The sequence below is a fragment of the Mobula hypostoma genome, chromosome 2 (assembly GCF_963921235.1).
Source record: "Mobula hypostoma chromosome 2, sMobHyp1.1, whole genome shotgun sequence".
Classification (NCBI taxonomy): domain Eukaryota; kingdom Metazoa; phylum Chordata; class Chondrichthyes; order Myliobatiformes; family Myliobatidae; genus Mobula; species Mobula hypostoma.
In genome coordinates, this window is record NC_086098.1 from 174,976,706 (window position 1) to 174,993,611 (window position 16,906).

At 43.5% G+C, this 16,906-nt stretch overlaps 1 protein-coding gene across 1 annotated transcript in view; it reads left to right on the plus strand.

Annotated features, from left to right (window-relative positions):
- The first annotated feature begins 6,038 nt into the window (after nucleotides 1–6,038).
- The window catches only part of LOC134342688 (rho GTPase-activating protein 39-like), a 234,955-nt gene continuing 224,087 nt past the window's right edge, over nucleotides 6,039–16,906 (plus strand). The window contains exons 1-2 of the mRNA XM_063041107.1: nucleotides 6,039–6,169; nucleotides 6,270–6,554. Coding sequence (XP_062897177.1) covers nucleotides 6,544–6,554 — 11 coding nt within the window. The 5' untranslated portion in view covers nucleotides 6,039–6,169; nucleotides 6,270–6,543. The remainder of the gene's footprint in view (nucleotides 6,170–6,269; nucleotides 6,555–16,906) is intronic.

Sequence of the window (16,906 nt, forward strand, 5' to 3'; positions counted from 1 at the left end):
TTCTTAAGACATACTCACAAAATCCTGGAAGAAATCAGCAAGTCAGACAGCATCAATGGAGGGGAATAAACAGTCGAGACTCTTCATCAGGACTGGAAACAAAGGGGGCAGAAGTTAGAATGAGAAAGTGGGTAGAGGGGAAGGAGCACAAGGTATATAACATCTCCTTACTCAGCTAACCTCTCGCTGGAGCCAGCATCAATGCTTTTGGACGTGTCTATATGCCGTTTGCCCGACGCCGGCCCCCTAGGCCTGAGTCAACGTAGTAGTAGTAGTATACTAAAGCACTCCTGGCCACCTTTCCAAATCCACACAATTCTGTTGGTTGCATTCTTAATTCACATCAAATCCAGGTCAGCTGTTTTCACCTCGTTAGGTCAGTTTAAACTTAACTTTAACTTTAAAAAATCTCATTCTTGTTTCCGTTCTTTCCCTGGCCAGAAAAAAAGCACCCTGTTAGCCTGACAGCATTACAATTTTACAAGGTATCTGCATCTGTCCATCTCACGCCTCTTGTCATCAATCACTCTGCCACTGACAGCAAATCGCTCAGATGCCTTCAGCTCTGGAATTCTTTCTCGCAAGCTTCCCCCTTTTCCTTTGACATCTCGAGAAAGATCTTTTATTTCCCTGATGTGGACAGAGCTCAGGAACTAGCCGTCACTCTATGGACTCTGTCTATACTTCTTACTGCCTCAGTAAAGCAGCCGGCATAATCAGCAAACCCACCCACCCTAGACATTCACAACACGCTGGAGGAACTCAGCAGGTCGGGCAGCATCCGTGGAAAAGATCGGTCGATGTTTCGGACCGGAACCCTTCGTCAGGACACAGGACACAGGACACAGGTCCTGACGAAGGGTTCCGGCCCGAAACGTCGACCGATCTTTTCCACGGATGCTGCCCGACCTGCTGAGTTCCTCCAGCGTGTTGTGAGTGTTGCTTTGACCCCAGCATCTGCAGATTATTTTGTGTTTACCACCCTAGACATTCTCTCTTCTCCGCTCACCCATGGGATAGAAAATACAAAAGCCTGAAAGCATCTATCTCCAGGCTTAAGAGCAGCTTCTATGCCACTGCTGTCAGACCTTTGAATGGACCTCTTGTATGATAAAATGGACTCTTGGCCTCACAGTCTCCCTCGTTATGATTTTGAATTTTATCATTTACCTATACTACACTTTTTCAGTAGCTTCTGATAAGAGGTATAGATAGAGTGGCCAGCTAGTAACATTTTCCCCAGGTAGAAATGGCTAATATTAGGGGCATAATTTGAAGGTGATTGGAGGAAAGTATAGGGGGGATGTCAGAGGTATGTTTTTTTCTACATACGAGTGGTGGGTGCGTGGAACACCCTGCTAGTGGTGGTGGCCGAGGCAGGTACATTAGGAACATTTGAGAGGCTTCAGTCAGCACATAGACAAAAGAAAGATGCAGGGCTACATGAGAGGGAAGGATTGGATTGATCTTAGAATAGGTTAAAGGGTTGGCACAACCTCATGGGCTGAAGGGCCTGTACTGTGCTGTGCTATGTTCTTTTACAATTCATTCAATTGATATTGTTTTACCTTATTTCAGCTCAATACACTGTGTAATGATCTGACCTGTATGAACAGTATGCAAGGCAAGCTTTTCAATGTTATCTTGGTACATGTGACAATAATAAAGCAGTACCAGTACCATTTTCCTCATTTAGTTTGTCTGCCAATTGTATTCTTTTCAACATTGGTTGTTTGTCAGTCTTTGTTTGCTCATGTATAGTATTTCATAGATTCATTGTTCCTGTAAATGCCTGTAAGAAAATGAATCTCAAGTGAGTACATGGCAATAAAGTGCATACATATTGTGATAAGTTTTACCTCTGGGTGCTATCTTAATCCGTGTGCCTGTGATGCTGCAGCAAGCAAATTTTTCACTGTACCTGAACCTCACTGTACTTGTGCACATGAGGGTGGAACAGTAGTGTAGTGGTTAGCACAACGCTTCACAGTACCAGTGAATCGGGTTCAGATCCCCCCTCTGTCTGTCAGGAGTTTGTACATTCTCCCGGTGACCCCGCGGGTTCTCTCTGGCTGTTGAGGTTTCCTTCCACAGTCCAAAGATGTACCGGTATCAGAATCAGAATCAAGTTTAATACTTAAGGCAAGCATTAAAAAGGGCCACTTTTCAACATAATTGTATAAGGGCTAAGAGAGTTGTAAAAGAGCACCTGAAGGCTTTGTGTGTCAATGCAAGGAGCATTCGTAATAAGGTGGATGAATTGAAAGTGCAGATTGTTATTAATGATTATGATATAGTTGGGATCAGAGAGACATGGCTCCAGGGTGACCAGGGATGGGAGCTCAACGTTCAGGGATATTCAATATTCAGGAGGGATAGACATGAAGGAAGGGGAGGTGGGGTGGCGTTGCTGGTTAAAGAAGAGATTAATGCAATAGAAAGGAAGGACATAAGCCGGGAAGATGTGGAATCGATATGGGTAGAGCTGCATAACACTAAGGGGCAGAAGATGCTGGTGGGAGTTGTGTACAGGCCACCTAACAGTAGTAGTGAGGTCGGAGATGGTATTAAACAGGAAATTAGAAATGTGTGCAATAAAGGAACAGCAGTTATAATGGGTGACTTCAATCTACATGTAGATTGGGTGAACCAAATTGGTAAAGGTGCTGAGGAAGAGGATTTCTTGGAATGTATGCGGGATGGTTTTTTGAACCAACATGTCGAGGAACCAACTAGAGAGCAGGCTATTCTGGACTGGGTTTTGAGCAATGAGGAAGGGTTAATTAGCAATCTTGTCATGAGAGGCCCCTTGGGTAAGAGTGACCATAATATGGTGGAATTCTTCATTAAGATGGAGAGTGACATAGTTAATTCAGAAACAAAGGTTCTGAACTTAAAGAGGGGTAACTTTGAAGGTATGAGATGTGAATTAGCTAAGATAGACTGGCAAATGACACTTAAAGGATTGACGGTGGATATGCAATGGCAAGCATTTAAAGGTTGCATGGATGAACTACCAACAATTGTTCATCCCAGTTTGGCAAAAGAATAAATCAAGGAAGGTAGTGCACCCGTGGCTCACAAGAGAAATTAGGGATAGTATCAATTCCAAAGAAGAAGCATACAAATTAGCCAGAGAAAGTGGCTCACCTGAGGACTGGGAGAAATTCAGAGTTCAGCAGAGGAGGACAAAGGGCTTAATTAGGAAGGGGAAAAAAGATTATGAGAGAAAACTGGCAGGGAACATAAAAACTGACTGTAAAAGCTTTTATAGATATGTAAAAAGGAAAAGACTGGTAAAGACAAATGTAGGTCCCCTACAGACAGAAACAGGTGAATTGATTATGGGGAGCAAGGACATGGCAGACCAATTGAATAATTACTTTGGTTCTGTCTTCACTAAGGAGGACATAAATAATCTTCCAGAAATAGTAGGGGACAGAGGGTCCAGTGAGATGGAGGAACTGAGCGAAATACTTGTTAGTAGGGAAGTGGTGTTAGGTAAATTGAAGGGATTGAAGGCAGATAAATCCCCAGGGCCAGATGGTCTGCATCCTAGAGTGCTTAAGGAAGTAGCCCAAGAAATAGTGGATGCATTAGTGATAATTTTTCAAAACTCGTTAGATTCTGGACTAGTTCCTGAGGATTGGAGGGTGGCTAATGTAACCCCACTTTTTAAAAAAGGAGGGAGAGAGAAACTGGGGAATTATAGACCGGTTAGCCTAACGTCGGTGGTGGGGAAACTGCTGGAGTCAGTTATCAAAGATGTGATAACAGTACATTTGGAAAGCGGTGAAGTCATCGGACAAAGTCAGCATGGATTTGTGAAAGGAAAATCATGTCTGATGAATCTCATAGAATTTTTTGAGGATGTAACCAGTAGAGTGGATAGGGGAGAACCAGTGGATGTGGTATATTTGGATTTTCAAAAGGCTTTTGACAAGGTCCCACACAGGAGATTAGTGTGCAAACTTAAAGCACACGGTATTGGGGGTAAGGTATTGATGTGGATGGAGAATTGGTTAGCAGACAGGAAGCAAAGAGTGGGAATAAACGGGACCTTTTCAGAATGGCAGGCGGTGACTAGTGGGGTACCGCAAGGCTCAGTGCTGGGACCCCAGTTGTTTACAATATATATTAATGACTTGGATGAGGGAATTAAATGCAGCATCTCCAAGTTTGCGGATGACACGAAGCTGGGTGGCAGTGTTAGCTGTGAGGAGGATGCTAAGAGGATGCAGAGTGACTTGGATAGGTTGGGTGAGTGGGCAAATTCATGGCAGGTGCAATTTAATGTGGATAAATGTGAAGTTATCCACTTTGGTGGCAAAAATAGGAAAACAGATTATTATCTGAATGGCGGCCGATTAGGAAAAGGGGAGGTGCAACGAGACCTGGATGTCATTATACACCAGTCATTGAAAGTGGGCATGCAGGTACAGCAGGCGGTGAAAAAGGCGAATGGTATGCTGGCATTTATAGCGAGAGGATTCGAGTACAGGAGCAGGGAAGTACTACTGCAGTTGTACAAGGCCTTGGTGAGACCACACCTGGAGTATTGTGTGCAGTTTTGGTCCCCCAATCTGAGGAAAGACATCCTTACCATAGACGGAGTACAAAGAAGGTTCACCAGATTGATTCCTGGGATGGCAGGACTTTCATATGAAGAAAGACTGGATGAACTGGGCTTGTACTCGTTGGAATTTAGAAGATTGAGGGGGAATCTGATTGAAACGTATAAAATCCTAAAGGGATTGGACAGGCTAGATGCAGGAAGATTGTTCCCGATGTTGGGGAAGTCCAGAACAAGTGGTCACAGTTTGAGGATAAAGGGGAAGCCTTTTAGGACTGAGATTAGGAAAAACTTCTTCACACAGGGAGTGGTGAATCTGTGGAATTCTCTGCCACAGGAAACAGTTGAGGCCAGTTCATTGGCTATATTTAAGAGGGAGTTAGATATGGCCCTTGTGGCTACGGGGATCAGGGGGTATGGAGGGAAGGCTGGGGCGGGGTTCTGAGTTGGATGATCAGCCATGATCATAATAAATGGCAGTGCAGGCTCGAAGGGCCGAATGGCCTACTCCTGCACCTATTTTCTATGTTTCTATAATAATAGAGAAAAAAACGCGGATTATGGTAAGTAATATATATAGTATACACATATATACATATATGTTGTATAGACTGTCCTGTTTTATTTGTACATACTATTTATTATAAATTACTATAAATTGCATATTTCACATTTAGATGGAGACATAACGTAAAGAATTTTACTCATGTATATGAAGGGTGTAAGTAATAAATTCAATTCAATATATTTATATAAATACATATGTATAATATATAATGTGTTGGCACATGGCCAAGTGGTTAAGGCGTTTGTCTAGTGATCTGAAGGTCATTAGTTCGAGCCTTGGCTGAGGCAGCGTGTGTGTCCTTGAGCAAGGCACTTAACCATACATTGCTCTGCGACGACATCGGTGCCAAGCTGTATGTGTCCTAATGCCCTCCCCTTGGACAACATCGGTGGCATGGAGAGGGGAGACTTGCAGCATGGGCAACTGCTGGTCTTCCATACAACCTTGCCCAGGCCTGCACCCTGGAAACCTTCCAAGGCGCAAATCCTGACGAAGGGTCTCGGCCCGAAACGTTGACTGTACCTCTTCCTAGAGATGCTGCCTGGCCTGCTGCGTTCACCAGCAACTTTGATGTGTGTTGCTTAAATTTCCAGCATCTGCAGAATTCCTTGTGAAGGCGCAAATCCATGGTCTCATGAGACCAACGGATGCCTATATATGTATAATATATCTATTACAGTAATTACAGTAAATATATATATATATAAAATAGTTAAATTAAATAAGTAGTGCAAAAGAAAGTAGTGAGGGAGTGTCCATGGGTTCAATGTCCATTCAGAAATCAGGTGGCAGAGCGGAAGAAGCTGTTCTTAATTCGTTTTGAGTGTATGCCTCAGGCTCCTGTACCTCCTTCCTGATGGTAGCAATGAGAACAACGCATGACCTGGGTGACGGAGGTCCTTAATAATGGACGCTGCCTTTTTGAGGCATCGCTCCTTGAAAATGTTTTGGATATAACGGAGGCTGGTGCCGATGATGGGGATGGCTAAGTTTACAACTAACTGCAGCTTATTTCATCATATGAGATGGTGATGGAGCCAGTTGAAATGTTCTAAATAAGAAAATAGATGGATAAATCAGCAGGCAAACATGTCCTAATTTCTGCTACGGTGTTTATATATTTCACAGGACCTGTGGACCTGTTACAGGTTGGAGCAACACCTCGTTTCCTGAAGTCTTCCCTGCCAGTAGAGGGGAGCAGTGAATGGGCTGATCGTGCGTGGCTGGATTTCTGCTAGCTTGCTCTTTGTGTCTCTTCCATTCCCTCAGTAGTTACTCCCGCCCCCCTTCACCGGAGAGCGGCAGCTCGGATTTCACATCCGCGACGTTATTCAGAGGCTGGGTGGAGGTTTTCACTCAGCGCCGCCAACAACTCGCTGTTTGCGCTCGACATGTAATAAAAATGGCTGAGAGGTAAGAAATTACATTTAAAATTGATATTGCAATTTAAAAAAACTTTACCCGTCATGTAAGTTTGTGAATTGGACCCCCAGCAAAACTTGACTGGGAACGTACATTTTGCTTTAAAGAAACGAGAGTCGAAATAAACACTCACTCTCCGAAAACTTAAAAGGTTGATTTTAAGTTGTTCTAAAGGGAAATCGCCGCCGGCGTTGTTCGATTTACAGTGGATTGAAGTTTAATGTATAGAAAACCGTGAGGGTAGATACTTTTTCTTTCCACGACCAATTTTAACATTTTAAAAACACTTCATGCATTTATAGTTTTGGTTGATAGTCCTGTTGTTTCGGGATTAAAGTTGCTCCAAATATATCCATTCTGTCCTGGGAATTGCAAATTTCAGCTTTTTTTGTTACACTTTTCTTTTGTTTCATCGCTAGTAATAGAACTCTTGCTCAGCCCCCGAGTTTCCTTTGCAATATGTTACACACAGTTAAATCTTGTCCAGTCCAAATAATTTTCGATTAAAATCTATGAAAGGTCGATCTGCTTGGTGCGGGATGTTTATCATGATAAACAAAAAGAACGCTTTCTGATTGAAATCAAAACATTTTTTTTTGATTTCTGATTGTTTTCCGTACGCATTTCGGGAAAGCAAATTGAGTTGTCTTATCGGGAGATTCGTCTCCCAAGGCTTGAAAGCCAGTAACGTGTTGTGAACCGCCTGTCTCCGAAGCGAAACCTGCTTTATCGATGTTCGATTAGAATAGCTTTTGATCTATCGTGGCCTGCGCCGGATTGACACGGTCTGGATTTTAACCTATTTTCTGATATGGGAAACCATTTAATAAAAACTACTGAAGTAAAATAATGTACTATGAGTAATTCAGGATGATTCAAAAAATACCTGGTATGACTGGTGTGTTTCTACATACCAGTGATTGGCGGATCACTGTTCAATTGCAGGCAATCAAACTTGCACAAACCTGCCCAACAATATTGAACTGATGATGTTACAAATGTATTTTGTTAACAAGGTTCAGAATAGTCGAAACCAGAGTAGCCTGGTTTAATCCTTGGTTTCTACAGCATGTGTTACACGGGCAGTCTGTGATCTTTCTAATGGGTCCAAAGTCGGAGCAGACAATTGTTGAGTAAGGCTGTGTCCTTAACCTCAATATTTGTCATTCAAGACTGTTTAATACCATTTCCTGTTAAGGAGAACTAAATAATTGTTACCCCGGATCTGATGCAGCACCAAAAAAACGCAAAAGATAAAGAGCACAATAATAATTAAAAGGATAAATGTAAATACATAGCTTGTATAAATTGAGTGTCCGTCAGTTGACTGACAGGAAATATTAAAGTAGTGGTGGTGGGGTGGGTTAGTGGGTGGAGGTGTTGATCAGCCTCACTGCTTGGGGAAAGTAACTGTTTTTGAGTCTGGTGGTCTTGGCGTGGATGCTACATTGCCTCCTCACTGATGGGAGTGGGGCAAACAGTAATCCCATTGCATCTTATCTGTGCCAAGCTTCCTACAGAAGCGGGAAACTTCACTGTGTGTATCTTTACACATGATGTATTTATGTATGGTTGAATGATAATTAAACTTGAAATTCAAGTTTAATCATCATTCAACCACACATGAATACCCATGAACACAGCCGAACGAAACAGGGTTCCTCTGGAGCCAAGGTGCAAAACACAGTACCAACAGTCATACACAGCACAAGATAGCAGTAAACATACAGTCACACAAAAACCCCAAGTCCCTGAGTATCATGTCTTGTAGGTTGATGGTTCATGGATGTTGTTGGCAAGAACAAGCCCGCAACAGTCTGCAGATGAACGCAATCCAGCCGTCTTCCACCGAGCGAACGCTGGAAGGCGGCACTGACAGGAGGGGCCATTTGGCAAAAGGTGACCGTACAGGCGTACGGCATGCACTCTACAGCCAAAGCCACACAGCTCCTCCGCTGTTGGTCTTGCCAGTAAACCAGTGAGCCAGACTTGTAGTATTCTACATTACCAATGTCGGACATGGTCTTTTGATCACAAGAAAAATATCCAATACAATCACTCGCTGTTAGACCTTTCTGTGGCAGGCAATTGCACAGTCTGCACCAAGTCCAACTCTTCCATCTCCTCCACTGCAGCACTTTAAAGTTTTTAATACTCAGTAGTGTCTTGTGATCATAAAAGAGACATTTACAAAAGACAATAATACCTTTGGTCATTACCAGAGTAGTGAATCTGTGGAATTCATTGCCACAGATGGCTGTGGAGGCCAAATCATTGGATATATTTAAAGTAGAGGTTGACAGGTTCTTGATTTATAAGGTGTTCAAAAGTTATGGGGAGAAGGTAGGAGAATGGGGTCGAAAGCAATAATTAACCAGCTGTGATTGAATAGTGAAGCAAATTTGATGGGCCAAATGGCCTAATTCTACTTCTGTGTCTTATGGTAGTCAGGCAAGGCTTGCTTCAGTGTATCAGAGACTCCAGAGATCCTGCAGATGCTAGAAATAGAACATAGGCGTAGAATATAGAACAGTACAACACAATACAGACCCTTGGCCCACAATGTTGTGCCAATCTTTAACTGACTCCAAGGTCAATCTACACCTTCCCTCCCACATAGCCCTCCACTTTCCTTTCATCCATGTGCCCATCTAAGAAACTTTTCGATCTCCCTCATGTATTAAGGATTGATGGGCCAGATGGCCTGTTCCTGTTCCTGCTCCTGCTCCTATTTCTTATGTTCTTATGTATTTGCCTCTACCACCACCCTTGGCATAATCTTTACTTAAGTGTTATGTTTTGTAACTTCAAAATATTAAACTAATTCAAAGGAATGTGCGTGCATTTGAAATGTGAGTCTAACTTCGTGTTTACTTTAAGCGAGGTGTTAGGGCATTTTTGGGGTTAGCACATTTAGCAAATACAGGTTTGCCCTGCCATCCGAAGGTAGAGCGCTTTTATGAAACGGTTCGTAAGCCGTAATGTCGCAAAGAAAAGAAGCAATTACCATTTATTTATATGGGAAAATTTTGTGAGCGTTCGCAGACCCAAAAGTAACCTACCAAATCATGCCAAATAACACATAAAACCTAAAATAACAGTAACGTATAATAAAAGCAGGAATGATATGATAAATACAGAGCCTACATAAAGTAGAAATACTTCTCCACATTCATTGCTGGCACTGTACACTGAAGCAAAAATCTCACGCAAGCGCTCTCGGCAGAAAATCTCACGCAAGCGCTGTTGGCAAATACACTCCCTCCAGTAACCTTTAGGCTATGAAGCTGCCAAATCATACCAAATAACACGTAAAAATACACAGCCTATATAAAGTAGAAATAATGTATGTACAGTGTAGTATCACTTACCGGAATGGGGACAGCGCCGAGCACACTGATGATGGTGTGTTAGACTGAGTCGTCGCAGGCTGGGGTGGTGCAGTGGCCCCCACCCTCCAGGCCGCCGACAGATACATTGCTGCAAAGCACGCGGAGGTCCAGCGGTAGCCAGAAGGCACACAGCACATCTTTAAGAAAAAAGCCAAAATAAACATGCTAATTAATTACGTGCCGCCGGACACATAATTGTTGGCCCAGATCAGTGCCAATTGCTGATTGCATCGCCTCTGATCTGGGCCGACATTTATGTGTTGGGCGGCACCTAATTAATTAGCATGTTTATTTTGGCTTTTTTCTTAAAGATGTGCTGTGTGCCTCCCGGCTACTGCTGCATTCTCCGCGAATCGGTATCTGTCCGTGGCCCGGGGGTTGGGGTGGTAGGACACTGGGGTGTCATCTCATTGTCATCTGTTTCCATTAGAGCAGGCAGCTCATCTTCTCCTATGACTGCCTGCCTCGATGTCGAAAGTCGAGGTTCATCATCTGATGTGGATGGCTTGCTTGACTGCTGAGCCTCGCGCATTTTTCTATTCTACAGTTCTTTGTAAGCACTCAAACCATCCTGCAAATATCCCCTAAACCTACATACCCTTTCAAAATTAAAGTCATACTTTATCATTGCAGCGAAAATCTCATGCAGTTGCTTCACGTTCATTTCACTACTGCATTCGGTTTCGATTGTTATCCTTTCCTCTTCCAATTGCATCGTTCTTGATCTATCACTTCTTGGTCATGGGATGCCAAAACCTCTTCAACATCATCTTCGTCAGCTTCCCCAAGCCAAACTCACGTTGTCCTTACTTCGTTCACCACGATCAAAACGCTTAATTATGCCTAGTTTTACGCTAAGTGTAACACCCTTACGAGCTCTTTCAGGCTTTTCCAATACCTTAGTACTCATCTTGCAAACGGCTGCTCACAGGCACGTGTTAAAGCAATGCCATTCTGAATCCAGGGGAGAGCGGCTGCTCGGGGCACGCGCGCAGCCTTTTATCGCGCGCTGAGTTTTTTCGTAACAGTGAAAACACCTTCTGTTAGCAAAAACAGGATACTAATGTAGGTCTTTCGTAACGGTGAGGTTTCGTAAAGCGAATGTTCGAAAAGCGGGGGACACTTGTAACTTCAACAACCAACTTCAGCCCCCCCCCCGCCAGTCTTCAGATCTGAATATGGACTGTAGATTAAATTTAAAATGCAGCTCTGAACAATGGGTTCCTTTGAGTCGTGAACCACAGTTAATTTATTTGTCTGTGGTGTGCGAAGAGGGAAGTGTGAAGGTTGTGTGTAGTTCAAAGGAAGCATTGTGGATGCTTTGTAAATATGGAATTGTCCTTTGATCTTTGGAATGTAAAGTATTGTATAGTGTTGGGTCAAGCAGGCCTCCACCTCCTAGAAGGTCTTAATATGATGCCTGCTGTGTCTCATTTTGTCAAATAAAGAGACTACTTCATATCTACCAGCTACTTCTCTCCGGTGACTTTGACACAAGGCCTGCACGTATCACGTGATGATGTATGCAGTTCATAGTGAATTATATAAACAGCAAAGCATGCTTCATTAAACAATATATTTACAAGATCACTGAAATATTAAATGTTAGCTTCACAATGCAATCCAGTGAGCTGTTGAACTCTGGAGTGAACAAACTTGCACTTGTCTTTGCTCAATGTGCACCTCTTCTCTCCGTCATAAAACAGAGGTCATGAATTTGAAACTTAGTTGAAAATGCTCTGTTCCCTCATGTGAGGAAGGTGAGACAATTATGTGTCCTGATGAAGAGTCACGGTCTGAAACGTCAACTGTTTACTTTTTTCCATAGATGCTACATGGCCTGCTGAGTTCCTCCAGCATTTTGTGTGTGTTGCTTATATTACTTCTATTGTTGCTGAGGTTGAACTCAGTTGACCTACACAGATCAGAGATGGTTGAATGCTAGCAATCCTTTCAAATGTTTAAAGTAAATTTATTATCAAAGTACATCCATGCCGCCATATACAACCCTGAGATTTATTGTCTTGTGGGCATACTCAGCAAATCTACAGAATAGGAACTGTATTAGTAATGTTGGGACTTAAAAAAATGGGGAACTTTTCTGATCTCTTGAGAGTACCCGAAGACATATGTTGGTGATGAAAATCACCATAACTTGCTGTGCGTTAGCACAGACTTTGGCACCCTGAGGAGAATTAAGGTATTTGAATATCAAGACCAGAAAAACTCTAACCCTCTGTCTCTGAGACTTGGAATACTTAGAAAAGGCACTACAGAGCATTGGAGTGACATCATTTCAAACAATCCACCAAATTTATTGGGAGGATAGGGGTTTTCCCTGCCGATGTCCCCACACTGGTGTCGAATTATACTTGCGTATTTCCACGTTATTCACTCCGCTGACACTAGGCACCTGAACTTCATCACAAGATAGACATCGGACTAGAGTCGGGGGTGTTCTGAAAGTCTCACTGAGAAAATATGACATCTCTTTGGGTTGTGGGGATCCTTGGCCAACAACCACTCAAAGTGGAGAAGGAACATTCAGGATGATGTGGCGAGTCTCGAGTCTATCTTGGGACCATACTGAATTCCAGTATAAATAGCAGAAGAAGCACTTCCAGTTTTCCATCTGTCTGTGATGTCCAGGACCACCTGTCCCACATTTTCTTCACTAGCCAGCTCATTAGAAGAACTAGAGTGGTGGCGTGTATTTCTTGACTCGGGTACAGTCAGAGGTAATGACAAAGAAGAGTATATTTTAGTATGTACTTCCTTGTGCACTCATTATCACTCCTGTCATGTACAGTGCTGGGGAGTCTCACAAGGACTAAAACTTTTATTGTCCCATGTAGTCCTTGCTTGTCAAGTCTCCCTCTTGACAAGAAGAGGACTGACCTGTAATCTCCCAAAGAAACAAATGGATTAGATAATTACAGTGTATGTGGCTCACATCATCATGTTTTCAGATGCCTTCAGTGAGTGTCTTCCTTGTTGGCTGTGTCCCTTCCTCTCAGTCTGGTAACAAGGGAATCCATTCTGGAGGTTGGGTAGGAACAACTGTTAAAGCTTTCTGATCAGTCATGGGACTGGACTGAATTCTTAACTTAGTGTGATCGTTGTGATGATCCATTTTAGATGGCATTCTGTGGCACCAAGTTTGCGTCCCAGTTGTGTTGTATTTCATGCCTCTTGTCCCTGACCCTGATCTGTCAAGCACCATGTGGTGGTTTTCTGTGCATCAGCCTCCCGACATTAAACCAAGTCACGCTCAGGTGTTCTTCATTCAGGGAATCCACACCAACATTCCAGATCAGCCTACTTGAAGTACTTGAAGACCACCAATACACAACCCCTTAGGACAGGAATTCCCAACCTGGGGTCCACAGACCCCTCTGTTAATAGTAGGGGTCCATAGCATGAAAAAAGGTTGGGAATCCCTGCCTTAGGGGAACATCATACTGAACTTGAGTGATTGCTATACTACTACAGTGTGAAGCCAACACAACATTGTTTTACTGAGGGAGTGCTACACTGCTGGAGGTGCAGCCTTTTATGTGAAGCCTTAACCCAAGCCATTCTCGGGTAGATGAGAGACATCCCACTGTAGAACTTTGAGGAGGAGCAGATGGGATTCCTCTGTTTTCCTGACCAATATATTCTTCTCAGCCAACATCATTGTGTTATATATTACATTGCTATTTGAGGAACTTTGCAAATTGGTTGCCGTGTTAAAACCAGCTGTATTTTAGAACACTGCATTCATCTGAAATGGTTCTGAGAGATCGTGGGATCATGCAAAGTACTTTCGGGAAAAATATTTCCTTCTCTGAGACCAAAACAGACTGCATTTTATCTCCTGGTGTCTACCCATTTCAATGCGACTTCCTATTCCCATTCTGACATATCTGCCTTGCTGAGGCCAAACAAAAGTTGGAGGGGCAACACTTCCCATTCTGTCTTCATAGCCGCCAAAGAAATATTGCTTTCTCTAATTTCTGGTAATTTTGGAGCCCTCCCTCCTTCTCTCTTTATCCATTCCTTATTCCAGTTACCCTTTCATCAATCCATCACCTCACTCTGGTTCCCCTCCTCCTCCTCTTTTTCCATGGTCCACTCTCCTATTAGATTCCTTCTTTAGGGCTGTGCCTTCTCCACCTATCAACTTCTTACTTCATCCTCTCTTCCCCCACCCATCTTCCTATGTCCTCACCTGGTTTCACTTGTCACCTGCCAGCATGTACTCATTCCCCTTCCCCACCTTCTCATTCTGGTTTATTACCCCTTCCTCTTCAGTCCTGATGAAGAATCTCAGCCCAGGTACATGTGCTGAGAATAATCCAATATCAATTTTAGGCACTTTTTTACATAAATATGTTTCCTCGTTTGAGATAATTTTCTGTTATTCTCTTATTGTGTGCCAAGAACTAACTCTCCTATCCTGACACCAAGATGTTGTTTGAGCTGAACAAGCACGAGTGTGAAAAATGAGTACGTAAAGGACTGTTGAGATCCTGGCGTGGGCTGAGTTAACTAATTGTAAAAGTTCTCACAGCCTCTCAGGCCAGAGAATCAAAAGCAAAAGAAAAATTCTTTCAAAATCCAGAGCCCTCTTTCTTGCAGGGAAATAGACAGTCAACGTTTTGGGCTGAGATTGTTCTTCAGGATATGAGCCCTGATGAAGGGTCTCTGCCCGAAACAGCGACTGTTTATTCATTTCCATAGATGCTGCTTGACCTGCTGAGTTCCTCCAGCATTTTGTGTGTGTTGCTTTGGATTTCCAACATCTGCAGAATCTCTTGTGCCACCATTCTGGTTCTTTTCCTCACCCTGGAGGCTACAGGAAACAGTTATGAGAGGGAGCCATTATTGGCACAAATCAATCTCCTTCCTATGTGTAAAATTCAAATCATAGGATTCTCCTTCCTTCTCCCTGTAACATTTGAGGCCCTTACTAATCAAGAGCATAACAACCTTCACTTTAAATATACCCAATGACTTGGCCTCCACAGCTGCCTGTGGCAATGAATTCCACAGATTCACCACCCCCGGCTGAAAAATCTCCTCCTCCTCCCTGATCCAACGGGATACTCTTCTATTCTGAGGCTGTACCCTCTGGTCCTAGACTCCCCAACTTTTGGAAACATTCTCTCGACGTCCATTCTTTCTAGGCCAGGGATTTCCAACTATTATGCCATGGAGCCTGACCGTTAACTGAGGGGTGTGTGGACCCCAAGTTGGGAACCCCTGTGTTCTATGCCGTTCAATATTCAATGGTTTCAATGAGATACCCCGTCATTCTTCAAAACTCCAGTGAGTACAGGCCTGGAGCCATCAAACACAACTAGTGCTAACTAGTTTAGAACTAGAAATCCTTTTCATGTCTTTCACCTTGGACAAAATGTTCATTATGTTGCCCAGAGCATTGATATCCAAAGCTGCACACAATATTCCAACTAATTTAACAGATTGTGCTTTCTCTGTCCTAGTGAGTTCCTCTGCAGCCAATGAATTCTTTTGAAGTTGAGTCATTGCTAAGTGTGCAAATATCCCAGTCAATTTGTACAGAGCTCAGTCCTAAGTAAGGGAATTTAAATTGACTATGTCCTGTTTTGAGAGATTTGTTGGCTTGTTCGAAGAAGAGATCCCCAGCCTTTTAGCAAGTGCTTCGGGTGCTCTCGTCCACTTGAATAAGCATTGGTGATCTTTATTCAGTGGGTCAATGGTTCCATTTAATATCAGAGAATGTGTACAACATACAACCTGAAATTTTTACTCTTCACAGACATCCACGAAACAGAAGAAAAGGCCAAAGAATGATAGAAAAACATTAGAACCTCATAGCCCCCTCCCATGCACAAGCAGCAACAAAGCATCAACTCGTCACCCCTCTCCCCTCTCCCCATTAGAAAGCATCACTTCCACCACCCACGATGCAAGCAACACCAAATCCCCCAAAGAGACCATGATCTAGTCCACGGGTCCCCAAACTTTCTCGCACCGCAGACTGGTCTAATATTGACAATATTCTTGCGGATCGGCTGACCGGGGTGTTCAAGTTCAACAGTGCGTGACAGGGAATAAGGAAAGGTGCAGCTGACTCATATCGTTTCATATCGCCAAATCATATCGTTTCCTCGCACATGCTTTGCGGCCCGGTGGTTGGGGACCGCTGATCTAGTCCATGAAAAACCACTGTTTATCCCAACAGTTCGAAATCTCGCAGGCTCTCTCTCTCACTAACAATGGAGAGAGGTACCACTCCTTCCACAGCCCAACAGCTCACTGTTTCGATGTTACAGTCTGCAGTGTCACTTTATTTCGAGTCCCCTCCCCCCCACTTGAGAATTGGCGGCAAACTCTCACCATTAAGGGGAGGGAGAGAGAGAGATATAACACTCGAGTGCAGAGGCCTCCAAAAGCCGCTGTCTCAATCAACACACACAAAATGCTGGAGGAACTCAGCAGGCCAGGCAGCATCTATGGGAAAAAAAGTATAGTCGACGTTTCAGGCCAAGAACCGCTGAATCAATGTTCTGATCTCCCACGATGCTTGAGGCAGCGACACCAGCAAGGAATCCAGGTCGTCCACAGGGCCACACCCCAAAGGTGCACGTCTCCCAGGCTGTTCCTGGAGATTTCAAAAGTACTAGGCCGCTCTGAGAGCGAGAACCAACTGCTGTGAAAAACAGTTCTGGGTGCAGCTGTAGATAACGGACTCTGACAGGATCCCAGCCAGGAGAAGAATTTAAAATGTTTTTCCAGATGAACTCGGAGAAGTCGCACTCTGGCACCGACTTTAGCTCCTCCCAATGAAGATGTGTCTTAAATTCATGTTATCATGTTATAATTCATTATTCATGTCACCCCTGAAAGGTGACGACTCTGAGGTGACGTTATCCCTTTGCTCCAGTCTAGGTTGGAGTCTTTAAGGGCAGATTATGAGTGAGG